Below are 17,448 nucleotides of genomic sequence, written 5' to 3'. Positions count from 1 at the left end.
CTGTAGACTATAGTCTATATATCTGTAGACTATAGTCAACAGATATATAGACTATAGTCTACAGATATATAGACTATAGTCTACAGATATATGGACTATAGTCTACAGATATATAGACTATAGTCTACAGATATATAGACTATAGTCTACAGATATATAGACTATAGTCTACAGATATATGGACTATAGTCTACAGATATATGGACTATAGTCTACAGATATATAGACTATAGTCTACAGATATATGGACTATAGTCTACAGATATATAGACTATAGTCTACAGATATATGGACTATAAGGATAAATAAATGTGAGACTTCGTCATTGATCACCAAAGAAGCTGCTGGACTGCATCAGGCCGTCGCTGATTTATCATCCTGCCGTCTTTCCCTGTGCACGAACCCGTTCACACCTCTCGTTAGTCCTGTGCCACAAATCCTCGAGTTGACATTATCTTGGAGGAGAGGACAGTAGCATCGTGCTCCTGCCCTGCAGCATTGTTAGAGGAATGGTTGGTAACAGCAGGGATAACACGAGCCCTGATATCTGCCATTAATAAAACATCTGAATACGTTTTCACTCATCGCTTTCAATGCTTCACGAGGAGCAGCATTAGGAGGATCTAGAACAACTGATTTCAAACAACTGCAGTTCAAAGCTGGAGTAAACACCAGCTGTTAGCTGCTGATGGTGGAGATCGTGGCTAAGCTCCACCCTGACTGGCTGTCCGAGCTGAGGTAGTGACAGTCTGGAGGGACAAGGTCAGGAAACGGGCGTAACTTCTGTCACCAGAAGAAACTCCAGACACTGAGAGGTGAAGAAGCCAATGAGAATGAAGGTCTCCTTTGCTATCTGGCATGAACCAGAGCCCACCCAGCTCCAACTATCTGCGTGGGGACGCCGAAACCTGTGCTGGGGAAAGCTCTGGGCACTGCAACCAGTTATAATGATTAACGGCACTCAAAATAAAAGCAGTAGAAAAGTTACCGATTGACATGATTTGAGAGCTGTTTGTGCAGACTGAGTGGAACGAAGCAGGTGGAGAAACAGCCGCTGCCTCAGACGCATGAAGCTGGGTAACAGCTCGGGTGTGCGTGTGTTTCGGTGTCACAAGCTGTTCTGCCATTTCCTAGGTTAGGGTTGGGCTTCTGAAGTGACCAGTTTACCTCGACCCGTGTCATCGAGCAGCTCACAGGATCGGCCCGGCTGATCCGTCTACTCGGCTTTGGACCGTTATCACAAAGTTTTCAAACAGACGGAGCTCAGGGCGGCCAGCAGAATGAAAGAGGAGAGACACCGGGGGGTCAGCTTCTTCACGGTCAGATGACAGCTCTTTTTTTTTATTAATCCTTTATTTATCCAGGTAAAAAAATCGCATTGAGATTAAAAATCTCATTTCCAAGAGAGACCTGGCATCATGGCAACAAAAAGCTCATCAGATGTAGGTGAATTTAATATCTCAGGCCGGTATAGCCGCAAGCAAGCCGTGTTTTTAAATGGATCTTGTTAACATTCACAGCCCATAATGAGTATCCAGGCATATATGGAGGTTTGTATAAGAATGAGCTGTGTGTGTGTACATGTACATGGCTGTATTAGGTTCTTGAGCTTTACTAGGGTTGGTCATGTTCCTTCCACTGGTTCGTGAGCCGACAGGATGCGTGTAGAGCTGCACGCCATCGTCATTAATTCAGGTCAGATGTTCACAGAGGTTAGCATGTGCCCTGTGCTGGGGGGGATGTTTCTCAGAGTCTGCATTTCTGTTTCTTTGTTAAACACGTTTTATGCACAGAGGACAACAGATGGGAACCCGGCACCGTTACACTACAGGTCTGGGCAAACTAAGTGCTTAATTGCTAAATGGCGGATGGGTCAGACATAAACCATCGGCAGGATATCGTACTCCTGCAGGAAACTGATTGGAAAGATACATTTCATATAAGGTGGACTGAGAAAGTAACTCCAGGGTTCAGCCTGCATTTTCTGTACGACCAACTTTCTTCTCATCGAGGTAACTTCAGAGCAGTTTGGATTCTTTGCTCACCAAATCTGAATTTTTTTCTTTCTTTTTCAAACTTTAGATTTTTCATTTCTTTTGACGTTTTTTTTCCTGGAGCCCTTTCAAGTTACAATATTCCTAATGTTGAGGTTCAGTCTCACCTTTTTCTGCTGCAGAGAGAAGCCGAGTCCATCTGTCCAACATACAAACTCCACAGCTAACCAACCTGACTATCCAACTGTGTAACCAGCTAACTAACCCTAACGACTGACCCCAGAGCAGCAGCAGTCCAACGTCTCTCCTCTTTGTCTCTGTTTGTTTCTTCAGCTTCTCTGAAGGAAAGAAATTCAAACAGCTTAGAATTTTAACCTTGTCAGCTTCCAGCAAGCATACCCACCTGCTTCCTGTCTGCTCTTTCAGAATGAAAGCTCCTGCTCAACCTGCTGTACTGGAAACATCTGTCTCCTCCTTTTCAAACATGTAGAAGAGCACGAGTCTGTCCAATCAGAGCAGCTCAGTGAGTTTATAATGTGCAGCAGTGGCTTCAGAGCCTGAGTCACAGGCACAGAGTTTTACTTTGCAGGGCCCTGCCTGATTTCCTGTGTGGTTGAGATGAAATTCACATTCAATGTCACATTACTGCCTGCTGCACACACACACACGTTAGTCATTAACGGGGGGGTCAACATGTGGAAGCAGCTCCTCCAATCAGAGCGCAGCATGTGATTAACACGGTAACCACAAGTATGTCAGAGGGAGGAAACTAACCACATGACCTGAAATCTGTGGACACGCCAATGGGTTCAATGAGTTCCCAGTGCTGAACTTTCTAAGAAGAATGTGGAGGTCAGAGGTCAGCACACAGATGGCTGCAGGAGGAGGAAACAAACGCGTCTGCGGTTCATTTCAAACATAACGAGGAGCTCGGTGTCCACCAGAGGATCACCCCACATCTCAGCCACACACGGCGCCTTTGGACACTCAGTTTGTCCCAGCTGTCACAGTGTAGGGTCTGGATGATGTCACAGAGAGCGGGTCCCCTGATGCAACATTCAGTTTGGTACAGTGGGCAGACACGCTAACGTGTTCGCACATTTAACCAAAGAAGCCACCTTAAGACATGTTCTGCCAGTCTCACCCCTTATATGGTCGTCTCAGGCACAGAAGCTCCGCCCCTCAGCTGACTGTCTTCAGGCTCTGGCTGGCATCATTGTCCTCTGTTAGAACGAGCATGGCTCTGCCTGGCTCACCTTCTCTGTGTACGTTCTTCCTTTAGCATCATTCAGTCTCTGTCCTGTGCTGATCACGTTCAGTGGGACGACTGGATAAGCGCTCGACTCTGTGTCTGTTTAACCCGGAGTGACTGTCCGGCACTACGTCCCAGTAAGACCGAGGCCGTGCTTACCTGTGAACTAGCATCAGTCAGAGTTCATGTCGTCTGGTTCACATATTACATCTGCAGCAGGGCTCGGTGTCACAGAAAGAAGCATTATTTTGAACTGTGACTCATGCTAAGCTGCTCTCAGAGTCCAACAGTAAGAATGGAAATAAGGGAGCTGTGTGTCATGTGTTGGTTCAGACTGAGTGTGCTCAGAGCGTGAGCTGCAATCACACTTCAGTCCTGAGGTGGCACTGTGACCGCCTCCAGCCGGTAAAGCCGATCAGATCAGCGCTCTCTCTCTCTGAGCCAGGGTCTCTTGCTCCTCCCGGCAGCAGATGGTCTCTCTCTCTTGCCCTCGCCCGCCCTCTTGCTCGCCCACTGGCAGATGGTCTCTCTCTCTCTCTCTGAGGATGACAGAACGTGCCAGGCGTCGTCGAGCAGAGAGGCAATAAAGTTTACAGTGATTTGAATTTAGAATTTTTGAATGTTGGCGGCCGACAGGTGAGTTATTGATTACTGATGTCAGCGTGCGATCACATGGTCAGCAGGTCATGGGTTAAACACTCAGACTGTGGATTCACATTAGAGCATTTATATTTATGAAACGTTTGAGCTTCTGTTTGTGTGTTAGCTGTTATGTTTCTTTGTGTTCTGGTTGTTTCATGTTTTGCTGTAAGAACACATGATTTTACCAACTTTGGGGATGAATGATGTTAATTGGATTTTATTGTCCTGTTTTCTGTTTGAACAAATAGCATCACCTGTTTTTGACTTTCAGGCTTCAGAGCTCAGTCGTGAGGCTGTGCTGTCACAGTGACATGTTCAAAGTTGGTGTTGATCTGCTGGATTAAAGCAAAGATGACCTCTGAACTTTGTTCTCTAACGTGGTGCCTTTAAAGACCAGCTCAGTGTTTGGAACGAATCTGTTTCCTCTATTAGCTCCTCACTGACAGTAAAATCTGTCAAAATGTGTGGTGCTGTGTCAACACACCAACACCAGCAGGCTTTCTTTAGTGGAAGCACCTGCACAGGTTTGAGGTTGGGCACTGGCAACACGTCAGTGGAAAACAAGGACAACCCGCCAAGTGAGCAGCTGGTTTCCTAGCACAGGTTCAGGACGTCACTGAGGAGCATCTGCTGCTAATGAACCCGTTATGGTGCCATCGTAAACACCCTAAAAGGGTCAGGAGGTCTGACACGTCACTACAGAGGTCAAGTGTTAGGGGTCTGTCACTGCTGAGGTTATATCCGGTAATGGGCAGGTGTCTCAGGAAAGGTTTGAGGTTTAGAGTTCAGTGAAGTCACTGATGAAGTTCTGGGGACGCCGAAAAGGAGCTGGACAGGGGTCAGGGATCAGGGGTCAGGAAGGGGTCACTGAGGAGGTAAGCGGAGGAATAACCTCAGACTGTGTTTGTGTTCTAGGATGATGCTGAATGATCGGTGGACCATCATGAACAACAGCAGCTCAGAGCTCGACAGCAAGCGGCCAAACAAGCACAAGGTATCTCCACGTTAGCCGTTAGCACCTAGCTGCGTTGGCTCAGACAGCAGAGAGCCGCGCAGAGTTAAGTCGTGTTAATCTGGAGTTAAACTGTCAGATCAGCGCAGGAGTAATCTTCAGCATATGTCGGCTTTACTGCAGATTACACCCTGCAGGAGCATGCAGGATCTTCACGCCACTTCTAACTAGAGATGGCACGATACCACTTTTTTATGTCCAATACCGATATCATAAATTTGGATATCTGCCGATACCGATATGAATCCGATATAGTGTTTTTTAATCAATAAAACAGTTTTTTGAATATCTTGCTGCATTTTGTATAAGTTCATACTAAAGTTTAAATAAACAACAACACTAAAGCTATTCTGTTATACTGTATGCAAAAAATACAACAAAATATGTCATAGATCAGCAACACTGGTCAATCTAATAAACTTAAACCTGCTCCATCCTCCCTATTCTGGTATTTTAAAGAGTAAGCAACCTGACTAATAGGGTTGCAAACTCCCAGCAAAAAAAAAAAAAAAGGGAACCACCCCCCACCCTCCACCTCATGATGCTTAATCGACGTAATCAACTTTAATTTGATGCAGTGTGAAAAAAAAATGCACAGAAATAAATTATTTTTCAAGAATAATTAAATAGATTCAACATCTTTCTTCTACAGAACTGCAGACTGCACAGATGGTATCTTCCCAAAGGAAAAAGTACTATAGCTTACTAGGGTATATTAGACTTAACAGTTACTATATACAGTAATGGACTTCTATACATTTTATATCAGATTAAAACTTTGGGTGTAAGATTCAGATAATTATTTATTAAAAGCTAGACATTTTAAATGAGAATAAGAAAGAAAAGTATGTCTTTGTGCCCCCTTTTCCCTGTTAATGCCCTATCGGCCCCCCTGGCTAAACTTTGCTAGATCCGCCCCTGCACAGTTACAGCCGTCAGCTACGTAGAAAAAGATCCTCGAGTAGAAAGTAATATTAAATACATTCTAACAACAGCTGATCAAGCTTAAACGTGCTGCTGTTGTTCAGCCGCTGGTTTCCTCTTTCTGGTGCGAAGTGGGCCAAAAACAAACAAGAGAGACGATCAGCTGATCATTGATCAGTTTCGTGATTGAAGTAGCAGCAGGAGAGAGAGGCAGTCGCTCCATATATCGTTTGTTAAGCTCAACGCTGGAATGCTTTACAAACATTCAGAGATGAACTTACACACTTGCTTTACTTCTCTCGGGGATAACTTCCTCGGAGATGAAATGCTGATTTGGTAGCGAGGCTACAAACACACACAGCCGCTCTATCACATGATGCATACTGCTCCAACGTGCTACGGTTATGAGCCGAGTTACGCCGTGTCGCAAGTTTTGTGAGGTGCTTTTCTGATATTTAATGGATCGGATTACATTTTTTATTTCTCTCGGATATCCAATCCAGTAATTTAGGTCAGTATCGGACCGATACCGATGCATAATATCGGATCGGTCCATCTCTACTTCTAACCCTCACACACGCTCTGACAGGAAGCTGCACACAAAATGCACTGCCCTAACACGGAGCGTCATGACTGCCGCCGCCATGTTGGTTTTGATTTCAGGAAGTGACCACATTTGGATGAGAGAGTAATAAACTACCAGCAGAGGCGGGCAGAGTAGCCAAAACATTGTACTCAAGTAACTGTAGCGCTACCACAACATGGTTTTACTCAAGTAAAAGTAAAAAGTAGCCATCCAAGAAATTACTCGAGTAAGAGTGAAAAAGTATTTAGTAAAAAAGGCTACTTGAGTACTCAGTAACTGATCATAACATCTGATTTAATGTTTAACAATGAGATAATCAGACAGACACATTTTAAAGACTGAAAAGCAACAAAACAATAATAATGCTAAGCAGAAAAAAGAAATATTAGGGCAGGTAGACATTATCTACCCCAGTATTTATATATTACTTCTGCAAATGTCACAGCAGAGAGTAACATTAACACAACAAGTCTGACTTATAACCTGCAGGTTTGTGTCTGTCGCCTGCATTTTTGGTTAAAACGTGTTCATTACTCATCCACTGATGTTACTCACACTGAGTAGCCAGAATAAGAGTAGTGATACTTCATAATAATATTACTCAAGTAAAAGTAAAAAGTACAGTTGTCATGGTCCTGAGCCTGCCGACTCAGTGTTTTGTGTTTCCTTATGCTTTTGTTCATTCCGAGTATGTATGCTGTGGTGATTTGCCATTTGTTAGGTTTCTGTTCTTTGCCTGCCTGCTCCCACTTCTCTGTGTTCCCTCCGTCTGTCCATGGTGTCACACTGTCTGCTTGTGAATCTGTCTGTTTAGTTCTGTGTCTTGTCTGGTTCTGTGTCTGTGAGTTTCCTGTTTTATTGTGAAGGTCTCTGTCTGATGTGAGTGTGTTCAGTTTACGTTTCCCCCTGTCCCGTCAGCTCTGATTTCTCCCAGCTGTGTTGCCCTCCTGTCTCTCATCCCCTGATTACTGGTGGGTGTATTTAAGCCCTGTGTGTTCTCCTGCGTTACTCTGTGTTCCACGGTGTCCTGTTCCTTGTCTGCGGCTCTCTGCCTTGCAGCCCTTTTGGTATCTTCTCAGGTTGGGTTTCTTTAGTTATTGTCCTCCCTCATTGCCTGTTTTGCCACCACTCCACTTTGTAAATAAACATCACGAGCATTATCATCCACTGCTTGCATTTTGGGTCCTTTCTCCCTCCAACACCACACGGCTCGCCTTGGCAGCCGTGACAACAGTCTAGTAAAACTACTCCAAAAAGTACTTTTTTCTTAAATGTTACTCATGTAAATGTAATTAGTTACTACCCACCTCTGCCTACCAGCTAATGCTAACTAGCCTGGTTGTCAGACTTCATCACACAAACACACAGATACCTGCTAATTAGTAAGATCCAATCACAATCCAGCAACAGGAGATTCAGTTCCCGGTGAGATGGTTCGGTTTTTAGCATCACATGACCCTGAGCTGTCGTCTTCTGGCTAATGTTGCTTGTGCTAGTTTGTCTGCTAATATGGACCCTCCTTAGAGGTTGGTAAACTCTCAGTGCTGATCCAAATTACGTTATCAGGTAATGTTACAAGCTATCGATTAACAGCTATCTGTAACTTAGCGTTTGTCTGTGTGTGTTCGTAGAAGGTGTGCAGCTTCCTGTTATGGTCTGGTGGCACGTTGGTCATCATCGCAGTCATTGTTGCAGCAACAGTTGCCATCTTGTACCTGAACCACTATCCTCTACCCTTCATCAGCAGGTAACACACCTGTACATGTCTCTCTTTCCTTCCTTCTGCCTGTCTAAATATAAATCTGGGATTGTCATGGTTACAGGGGGGAAGTGTCCTCATCTGTAGTTTCAACCAATCCCAAAGAGTCTGGGCCCCTGGTGACAGTGTCACGTGTTGCAGACGGAGAGCCAATCAGCATCTTCCTGGACCCAAACTGTCCGGACTTTAGTGAGCACTTCCTCCGATGGGAGGTGCTGCAGAGCTCGCTGCTACGGGCGCTGACCAATTACAATGCAGATGATTGGCAGGACCACGGATTTGTCCAGAAGCTGGAGGAGGAGCTAAAGGTGTTATTAGGCCACACCCACAACCTGAGAGTGGAAGCTGATTCGCTGAAAAGAGGCCAAGGTGTTCTGGACCAACGATTGGACAGACTGCAGAGTGAACAGAGCCGCATCGTCAAGGTATGAATCAAAGTAATTAAAATGTAATTGAATGAATGAAATAGGAATGCACTGCTGGAAGAGAGTGAAATGCAATTTTATTTAAGTTAAATGAAAGAGAAGACCGGCATCCCCTAGGCAACATTAAATAAGACACGAAACTGATACAATATCAAAATATCGAGTTTGTACACAAATGAGGCATCTGTCATGGTGATATAGATACATATGGATTACAAAAGAATACATAATCCAGTCTTTAAGTCTGACGTCATTAGCTGTTTCCAGGTCCAAACTCTGCTTCAGGTCCCAAAGTCAAACGAACACTGCAGCATCACTGAGTTAAAAACTGTCTAAATTCTTTCATCTTTAATAAAATGATCAGCGTTGCTGTTTTACCAGGTGTAACAATTAAGTTTAACATCCAGGCATCCATGAAAACAGAATTTATTACATTTAATGTTGTTAGAAGTTAGCTCGCTAGCTTCCAGCTAAACATGATATAGCATGTTCTGAGTGAGAGACTTCTGAAACAATTCAAATGTACAGCTCTGATCAACCTGAAGTCCACTGTCATCTCCTTTCCTTTGGCAGCAAGGCAAAGCTAGGTTGTTGTTACTGGTCTTATATTACTAAACAGTCCCTCCCTCTTTGTGTACCTGTACAGGTGATGTCTGACAATCACTCAGGTGTGTTGAAGTTGGTGGCAGGTTTCAGTGATTCTCTGCTCAGCCTGCAGAGGGAGACAGATAGTCTGAGGAGCCTGAAGAGTGAGCTGAGCAAAGACAGCACTCTCAGAGGTAACGCACACGCGCACACACACACACACGCACACACACACACACACACACACACGCGCACACACACACACACACACACACACACACACACGCACACACACACACACACACGCGCACACACACACACGCGCACACACACACACGCGCACAGACACACGCGCACACAGACACACACACGCGCACACACACACGCGCACACACACACACGCACACACACACACGCGCACACACACACGCGCACACACACACACGCACACACACACACACGCACACCCACACACGCACACACACACACACGCACACACACACACGCACACACACACACACGCACACACACACACGCACACACACACACGCGCACACACAGGTGAATCACAGGTAGATGTTCTACATTTCAGAATAATTTCCATCATTTTCCCAGCTGGCTCATTACATTTGAAATCTGCTTTTGTTTACACATTTCCTGCTCGATTGTCTCCCATTTTTGTTACAAAGTTTTGGTTTGAACATTTATGATGTTAAATTTTAGCTTCATATTACAAATAAATGTTTTTACCTTCAAAGTGAATCAGAATCTGTATCTGAACAGATACATAAAAAAATGTCTGCAGACTGAAAATCTGAGCAAAAGTCCAACATTCCAGAAAAGTCCCAAATCACCAGCTCGTACCACGTCCTCATTTTTACTTTGACAGCATTTCTAGTAGATCATGGCAGATGGCGTGAGCCTGAATGGAGGCCTTGGTTTGGGGACGGCCTCAGAGGGGCCCGACGGTGGCAGATCCCCGTGCACTCACGAGAAGTGCATGAATAGTAAAAGGGAGGCAGGATGAACAGCTTGTAGTGTAACTAGGAACCATTTCTGAATGGTATATAGTTCAGCCAACCGTCAGGCGTCTCAGGAGGGGAAAGCGGTGCTCTACCTGCACTGTGTATAGTGCTGGCGGAGCGCTGCTGACGTCAACTGAGAAAATAGTCAGGCGGTGGAAGGAATACTTCGAGGACCTCCTTAATCCCACTGACACGTCTTCCGAGGAGGAAGCAGAGTCTGAGGATGAGGGGAATGACCCGCCAATTTCCGGGGGCGAGGTCACTGAGGCAGTTAAACAACTCCTTGGTGGCAGAGCCCCTGGTGTTGATGAGGTCCGCCCCGAGTTCCTGAAGGCTCTGGACGTTGTAGGGCTGTCCTGGTTGACACGCCTCTGCAATGTTGCATGGAGATCAGGGGCAGTACCCGTGGACTGGCAGACCGGGGTGGTGGTCCCCATCTTTAGGCCCTACCCTGTTCTCATTATATATGCTTCCTTTAAGTGCTATCTTTGAGAAATACCACATTGCTTTTCATTATTATGCCGACGACATCCAGATCTATTTTGAGTTAAATGATGATCTAGCTCTGTCCTTGAGTAGCTTTCGAGAGTGCATGTGTGAGGTCAAGCAATGGCTTCTGGCAAATACTCTTATCCTTAATGATAAGAAAACTGAAATTATGATCTTTGGCAGTGACGCTCTCCGTGCCAAACTTCATGATGCCTTTGGTTTTCTCACTAGCTCCTTCTCTGACACTGTTAGGAATCTGGGTGTGCTACTTGACAGCTCATTTAAACTTGATAAACAAGTGTCTGCTGTTGTCAGATCCAGTTTTTACCAACTTCGCCTTATTTCTAAGGCCAAACACTACATCCCGCACAATGATCTGGAAAAGTTCATCCATGCCTTTGTAACGTCAAGGCTAGATTATTGTAATTCACTTTATTTTGGTCTCCACTCTACCCTTCTACATAGATTACAGACAGTCCAGAATGCCGCTGCACGCATTCTAACTAAAACTAAGAAGTTTGCTCACATCACTCCCGTCCTTGCTGATCTGCACTGGTTGCCTGTGAAATTTCGTATTCAATTTAAAATTCTGTTGCTTACTTTTAAAATTACTAATAACACAGGACCAAGCTATCTTAAGGAACTCTTAAACTCATATGCTCCTGCGAGGGCTTTAAGATCATCCTCACAGTTATTGTTGGTTCAGCCCAGATCTCGTTTGAAGTCTAGAGGTGATCGAGCGTTTGCTCTAGCTGCACCTGAGCTGTGGAACAATCTCCCGATTGGCATCCGGGCGTCTGATTCTATTCAATCTTTTAAATCACGGCTTAAAACATATTTGTTTGAACTTGCTTTTTCTACCAGTTAAATCCTGGCCTTGTTTGCAGTGAGTTATTCTATTAATTTTTCTGTTTGTCTTGCGTTGTCTATGTTCTCTATCACTGTGTTTGATGGTACAGCTTTACTTTGCTATAGCTGTGTGCTATAGTTTACTCTTATTAGTGGTTTTTACCTGTGAACATAATTCCACACTTATATGACTCTGATGTTATAGTGTTAATTGTTTTATTCTTTTATTCTTTTATGTAAAGCACTTTGGCATGCCCTTGGCTTTTAAATGTGCTCTATAAATAAAGATTGTTGTTGTTGTTGTTGTTGTTTAAGAAGGGGGACCAGAGGGTGTGTTCCAACTACAGGGGGATCACACTCCTCAGCCTCCCTGGGAAAGTCTATGCCAGGGTGCTGGAAAGGAGAGTTTGTCCGTTAGTCGAACCTCGGATACAGGAGGAACAATGCAGTTTTCGTCCTGGTCGCGGAACACTGGACCAGCTCTTTATCCTCTCGAGGATACTTGAGGGTGCATGGGAGTTTGCTCAACCAGTCTACATGTGTTTTGTGGACTTGGAGAAGGCATTCGACCGTGTCCCTCGGGGCGTCCTGTGGGAGGTGTTGCGCGAGTATGGGGTGTCTGGCCCATTGCTACGGGCCATTCGATCCCTATACAACTGTTGCAAGAGCTTGGTTCGTATTGCCGGCAATAAGTCGGACTCGTTCCCGGTGGGTGATGGGCTCCGCCAGGGCTGCCCTTTGTCTCCGGTTCTGTTCATAATTTTTATGGACAGGATTTCTAGGCGCAGCCAAGTGGCGGAGGGCTTTCACTTAGGTGGCCTCAGAATCTCATCTCTGCTTTTCACGGATGATGTGGTTCTGTTGGCTTCATCGGGTGAGGGCCTCCAGCTCGCACTGGAACGGTTCGCAGCCGAGTGTGAAGCAGCGGGAATGAGGATCAGCACCTCCAAATCTGAGGCCATGGTTCTCAGCCGGAAAAGGGTGGAGTGCCCACTCCGGGTCGGGATGAGTTCCTGCCCCAAGTGGAGGAGTTCAAGTATCTCGGGGTCTTGTTCGCGAGTGATGGGAGAAGGGAGCCGGAGATCGACAGACGGATTGGGGCTGCAGCTGCAGTAATGCGGACGCTGCACCGGTCCGTCGTGGTGAAGAGGGAGCTGAGTGTAAAAGCGAAGCTCTCAATTTACCGGTCAATCTACGTCCCTACCCTCACCTATGGCCACGAGCTGTGGGTAGTGACCGAAAGAACGAGATCGCGGATACAAGCGGCAGAAATGAGCTTCCTCCGAAGGGTGGCTGGCCTCTCCCTTAGAGATAGGGTGAGAAGTTCGGCCATCCGGGAGGGGCTCAGAGTAGAGCAGCTGCTGCTCCACATCGAAAGGAGCCAGCTGAGGTGGTTCGGGCATCTGACAAGGATGCCCCCTGGGCGCCTCCTGGGTGAGGTGTTCCAGGCATGTCCCACCGGGAGGAGGCCCCGGGGCAGACCCAGGCCAGCTGAGAGATATAATCTCTCAGCTGGCCTGGGAACGCCTTGGTATTCCCCCGGATAAGCTGGAGGAGGTGGCTGGGGAGAGGGAGGTCTGGGCCTCTTTGCTTAGGCTGCTGCCCCCGCGACCCGGCCTCGGATAAAGCGGATGAAGATGGATGAATGGATGCATGGATATAGTTCAGTTTCACAGTACAGCAACATTTTGAACACAAAACATTTTAACCTGAATTCTCAAACGTCACTTCAGAGTGATAGCACAAATGCACATATTTAACTGAGTGATGTCCTCGGTTATAATGAGCCTTTTGTCTTCGCTTTTCTCCTCCCCGTCCCTCGGTCCTGTCCGTTCTCACCATAATTACTTAAAAAGTAAAATAAATAATAAAGATTGAATAAACTATGAAAATCACGTGGACGAGTACACGAAAAGCCAAAATGGTCCGTGTGGGAACACAAATCTATTGGGACTAGTTCTGGACGGTACAGTGTCAGACAGGAAAGGCAAAAAAAGTCCAAAACTCCAGGATTGTGTGTTTTTGGCTCAGACTGCCTCCTCGAGTTTGTGTGTTTGTGGTACAGCCTTCATGTTATCGACGAGCCTTTGTATAATAACAGCTATCTAACACACTAACTGACCTGTGAGTCACTGACTGTGCATGCAGACCTGTTGATTTCAGATGAATGACACACAAATAAAGAAGATAAGTAGCTGTCACCTGAGTCCAGGTGTGTCTGACAGGTGGACAGAGTGACCTCCACAGACACACCTGTGTTGCTGATGATGTCATTTCCCCTGTCCCTCAGCTGTCAGACCCAGGGACTGCAGCGACATCCTGAAATCTGGTGTCTCTCAGGATGGCGTTTACTCCGTGTTTCCAACCCACGACCCCAATGGCTTCATGGTTTACTGCGACATGAGCACAGATGGAGGAGGCTGGACGGTACACACACACACACACACACACACACACACACACCCTAGGTGCTAATTCGTTTGTCAGCCTGAGCTTGTTAGACACCTGCTTCGGTTTGACTAGCTTAGCATACAGGAGACCTGCAGGAGATCCTGTCACACCCAATGTTCCCTCTAAGCTGCGTGCGTGCGCAATTGCGCACTGCTGGCACGTCTCTGCGCACAAAGAAAAATCTAACCTGAATTGAAATTAAAATGAAAACTTTAACAATCCTGTTCTGCAGTGTGAGTCAGTGACTGGCTGCTCCCGTATGGGATCAGAACGATGCCACCTTATCCCACAGTCCAGCCAATGATGCGATTCACATTCGTATATACGCAGCTAATCAGCGTCGCTGACAGGCTCTGACAGCGTCCTTATGTGCCGACACCGGTGTTTAGCTAGCAAAGCGGCTGATGTGGAGTGAAGTCACGTTAATGACAACGTGTACAACCATTGGAGATGTGAGCAGCACAGACGGAACAACTGACGGACAAAGTGTGGACTTTATACCAGTTTTTAAACTGTGTTGATCGGCCACGTAAAACCAGAGTTATGATAAAATATCTGCAATGTTTGTTTTCTTCCTGAATACTGTCGTTGTTTATATTTACTGCAGGAAGAAACGGCAAAAACGGCGTTTTATAAGGAAAACGCTCGAAAGCCTGTGAGCAAAAACAAACTCCACCCCCTCTCCCTTTCCTATTCGTCCAAAAAAAGTACCATGTCGACCAATCAAAAAATGATATGGCAACGTGGCATCTAGTTGTTAAGAAACGGGGGGAAGTTTTAGGAGTGACGGTGGAGCAGCACAAATAATTTGTGTGGCATCAGATTTGATGCAGAACAGCTGATTGTTCTGTAAATAGTTTGAAAGGTTTATTTAAAAACACCTTGGCTGCATTTTTAGGTAAACAGCTGCAAAACACTTTGTTGTTTGCATAACTCAGTTACTTTTTTGAAGAAGTAACTATATAATTAACTGCCCAGCATTGGTCATTGTTTACTGTATGTTGCAGACAGAGTTACAGACTCTCTAACAGACCACAGACTCAGAATACAAGTCAGAGCTTTATGAAAAAATAAATAAAGTTTTGTTTTCAAACTTGGAGTTCAAGTTATTTTTCCTTCCAGTAGTGTTAACATGCTACAGGTCATGAACAAGATTGTTTTAAGTTTTCATTGTAAGTGGGCTGAAGCAGTTAATTTAAAGTAGTCTAACATAAATGCTGTAATTTGATTACTTTAATAAACCATGTGACTTGGATGCTGGCGTGACCACACTGCACACGTCTGCTGTTGCTCACAGTGGTTCAAGGGACGCTCAGGGAGTTTGTGTGTTCGCTCAGACACGTGAAAAATTAGAGGGAACATTGATCACACTTCATCAATCACACCGATTAATTTTATCAGCACGACTGTTTCTTTAATTAAGACTGATAATGTACCTGTCAGAGGCTTCACACCTGTGTGTGTGTGCGTACAGGTGATTCAGAGGAGGGAGGACGGCTCGGTGAACTTCTTCAGAGGATGGGAGGCTTACAGGGACGGATTTGGGACAACGACTGGAGAGCACTGGCTTGGTCTGATACACACACGTTGGTTTTCCTGTGTTTGTGGGGACCATTACTCACTGAGTGCACACACAGGAACCTGAACTTTATCCTTCTTAGCTGAAACAACGGGACACTGTTATCCAGTTTCCTCAGGTTTTTTTGAGCACACGTTGCACACCATGCTGAGATATTTCAAGCTGTCAGCTCACAGCTTTGAGAATCATCCTAAAATACTTTTTAGATGCTTAACAAAGAAAACATTCCTGTAAATATGGTCAGGTACAAGGACTGGAGTGGAACTGAATAAAAAAGTAACCAATGTCCAAGAAGAACTTCAGAAAGCTGGATTAATGTTTTAAATCAAGAAAACGAGAACTAAAGTTTTTAAATGGATGATTTAGGAGAGAAAGAAAAATATTTAAATAAAAAACACTAACCACAGAAATACTCGATACAAAACTTAGCGGTACTTCAATAAAGTACCTCAAACTGGATGTATTAAAGCTTCAGCCAAGCATGGTGTTCTTTATGTTTAACTCTTTATTCTTTGTATTTATGTATATTTCCTGAGTTGTTTGTCGAGTCATTTCACATTCAAATAATTAAAGAAGGGTTTAACCCAACCACGTCTGACCAGCCCGGGGCAAAAACAAACGTCGTGATAGGAGCTGTGCAAAACTTCAGGACCTGCTGTCATCAGTTTGAGTGATGACGGTTGGGCTGGTTTCTAATAAAACTGATCGCAGCTGGGCAACATCAGCAGCAGCTTCATGAAATGACACCTTTAATCTTCTACTTTTCACAGTAAATCTTTAACCTTGGTTGTTCCCACAGTCAGGTGGGAAAGTTTTGTTATTATTCTTTATTTTTCTAATTTCAGGTGAGAGTAACGTGTTCAAAGGTGTTTTTGTGTTTTGTCATGTAACCGAGTAGAACTTCAGGTAAAATGTTGATGGGTCCCGTGGTAAAGCGGTGAGACTGGTCCTCACAAAGACAGTGTCCAGCACACAGTTTAGAAAGCAGCACAGTGACACCTGGCTGTCTCTCTCAGGTCTGCAGAGGATCTACTCGCTCACCAGGTCAGGTGGTTCCGAGCTGCGTATCGACATGGCAGACTTCGATAACGCCACAGCGTTCGCTCAGTACTCTGAATTCTCCGTTGGTCGAGACTCCGTGAACCCCGAGGAGGACGGATACCCACTGACTGTGGACGGGTACTCCGGGACTGCAGGTACCACGCGGTAACACACAGTACCACAGATTACCACACAGTACTGCACAGTACACAGCCGGGTATTTCTCTGCAGGTGACTCCCTCCTCAAGCACTCGGGGATGCGGTTCACCACCAAAGACCGCGACCAGGACCAATCAGAGAACAACTGTGCGGCGTACTACCAGGGGGCGTGGTGGTACCGGAACTGCCACACCTCCAACTTGAATGGGCAGTACCTGAGAGGAGGCCACGCCTCCTACGCTGACGGTGTGGAGTGGTCCAGCTGGACTGGTTGGCAGTACTCGCTTCGCTTCACGGAGATGAAGATCCGACCCCGACCGGAGTCCTGAACCTGGGCCGAGAGCTCATGATTGGTTGTGACTGTAGATGGTTAGAGTCTGTATGACCTCCATAAGTACAATTGTAAATGATGGTAGACAGAGCGTTGATGTGTTACTTACCTTTTTTTGTTTCATCAATAAACTCATTTGACAAGACGATCCATAATCACTCTGATCGATCTTTACGACGCGGTGTTAGAGGTCACGCTCCTCTGATGGAAGTGGGTGGGTTAAATGGTAAATGGTCTGTATTTATATAGCGCTTTTCTAGTCCCTAAGGACCCCAAAGCGCTTTACATATCCAGTCATTCACCCATTCACACACACATTCACACACTGCTGATGGCAGCTACATT

The 17,448-nt window shown here is 45.5% G+C and overlaps 2 protein-coding genes across 2 annotated transcripts in view; one reads left to right on the top strand and one right to left on the bottom strand.

Annotated features, from left to right (window-relative positions):
• LOC146563368 (regulator of G protein signaling 3-like) overlaps window positions 1–2,461 on the bottom strand; it is a 29,737-nt gene extending 27,276 nt beyond the window's left edge. The window contains exon 1 of the mRNA XM_085295754.1: window positions 2,162–2,461. Coding sequence (XP_085151880.1) covers window positions 2,162–2,193 — 32 coding nt within the window. The 5' untranslated portion in view covers window positions 2,194–2,461. The remainder of the gene's footprint in view (window positions 1–2,161) is intronic.
• Window positions 2,462–3,687: 1,226 nt separating this feature from the next.
• On the top strand, window positions 3,688–17,246 carry fibcd1a (fibrinogen C domain containing 1a). Its single transcript, XM_085295783.1, has 9 exons — window positions 3,688–3,882; window positions 4,804–4,882; window positions 8,042–8,157; window positions 8,234–8,594; window positions 9,241–9,373; window positions 13,833–13,969; window positions 15,468–15,564; window positions 16,589–16,768; window positions 16,845–17,246. Exons 1-9 carry the CDS (start codon window positions 3,866–3,868, stop codon window positions 17,099–17,101), a joined length of 1,377 nt encoding a protein of 458 aa, XP_085151909.1. The 5' UTR covers window positions 3,688–3,865; the 3' UTR covers window positions 17,102–17,246.
• The last annotated feature ends 202 nt before the right edge of the window (window positions 17,247–17,448 follow it).

The sequence above is a fragment of the Mchenga conophoros genome, linkage group LG12, assembly GCF_057382185.1.
Source record: "Mchenga conophoros isolate Kocher_MC1m ecotype Shallow Benthic linkage group LG12, M_conophoros_male_GT1.1, whole genome shotgun sequence".
NCBI lineage: Eukaryota > Metazoa > Chordata > Actinopteri > Cichliformes > Cichlidae > Mchenga > Mchenga conophoros.
The sequence above is the reverse complement of the archived record's forward strand: the minus strand, read 5'-3'. Positions and strand labels throughout refer to the sequence as shown.

Excerpts from the sequence above, each read along its gene's own strand:
- fibcd1a (XM_085295783.1), top strand. Across the intron at positions 8,158-8,233 it reads CCTCTACCCTTCATCAGCAG|GGGGGAAGTGTCCTCATCTG; the intron begins GTAACACACCTG and ends TCATGGTTACAG. Across the intron at positions 8,595-9,240 it reads AACAGAGCCGCATCGTCAAG|GTGATGTCTGACAATCACTC; the intron begins GTATGAATCAAA and ends GTACCTGTACAG.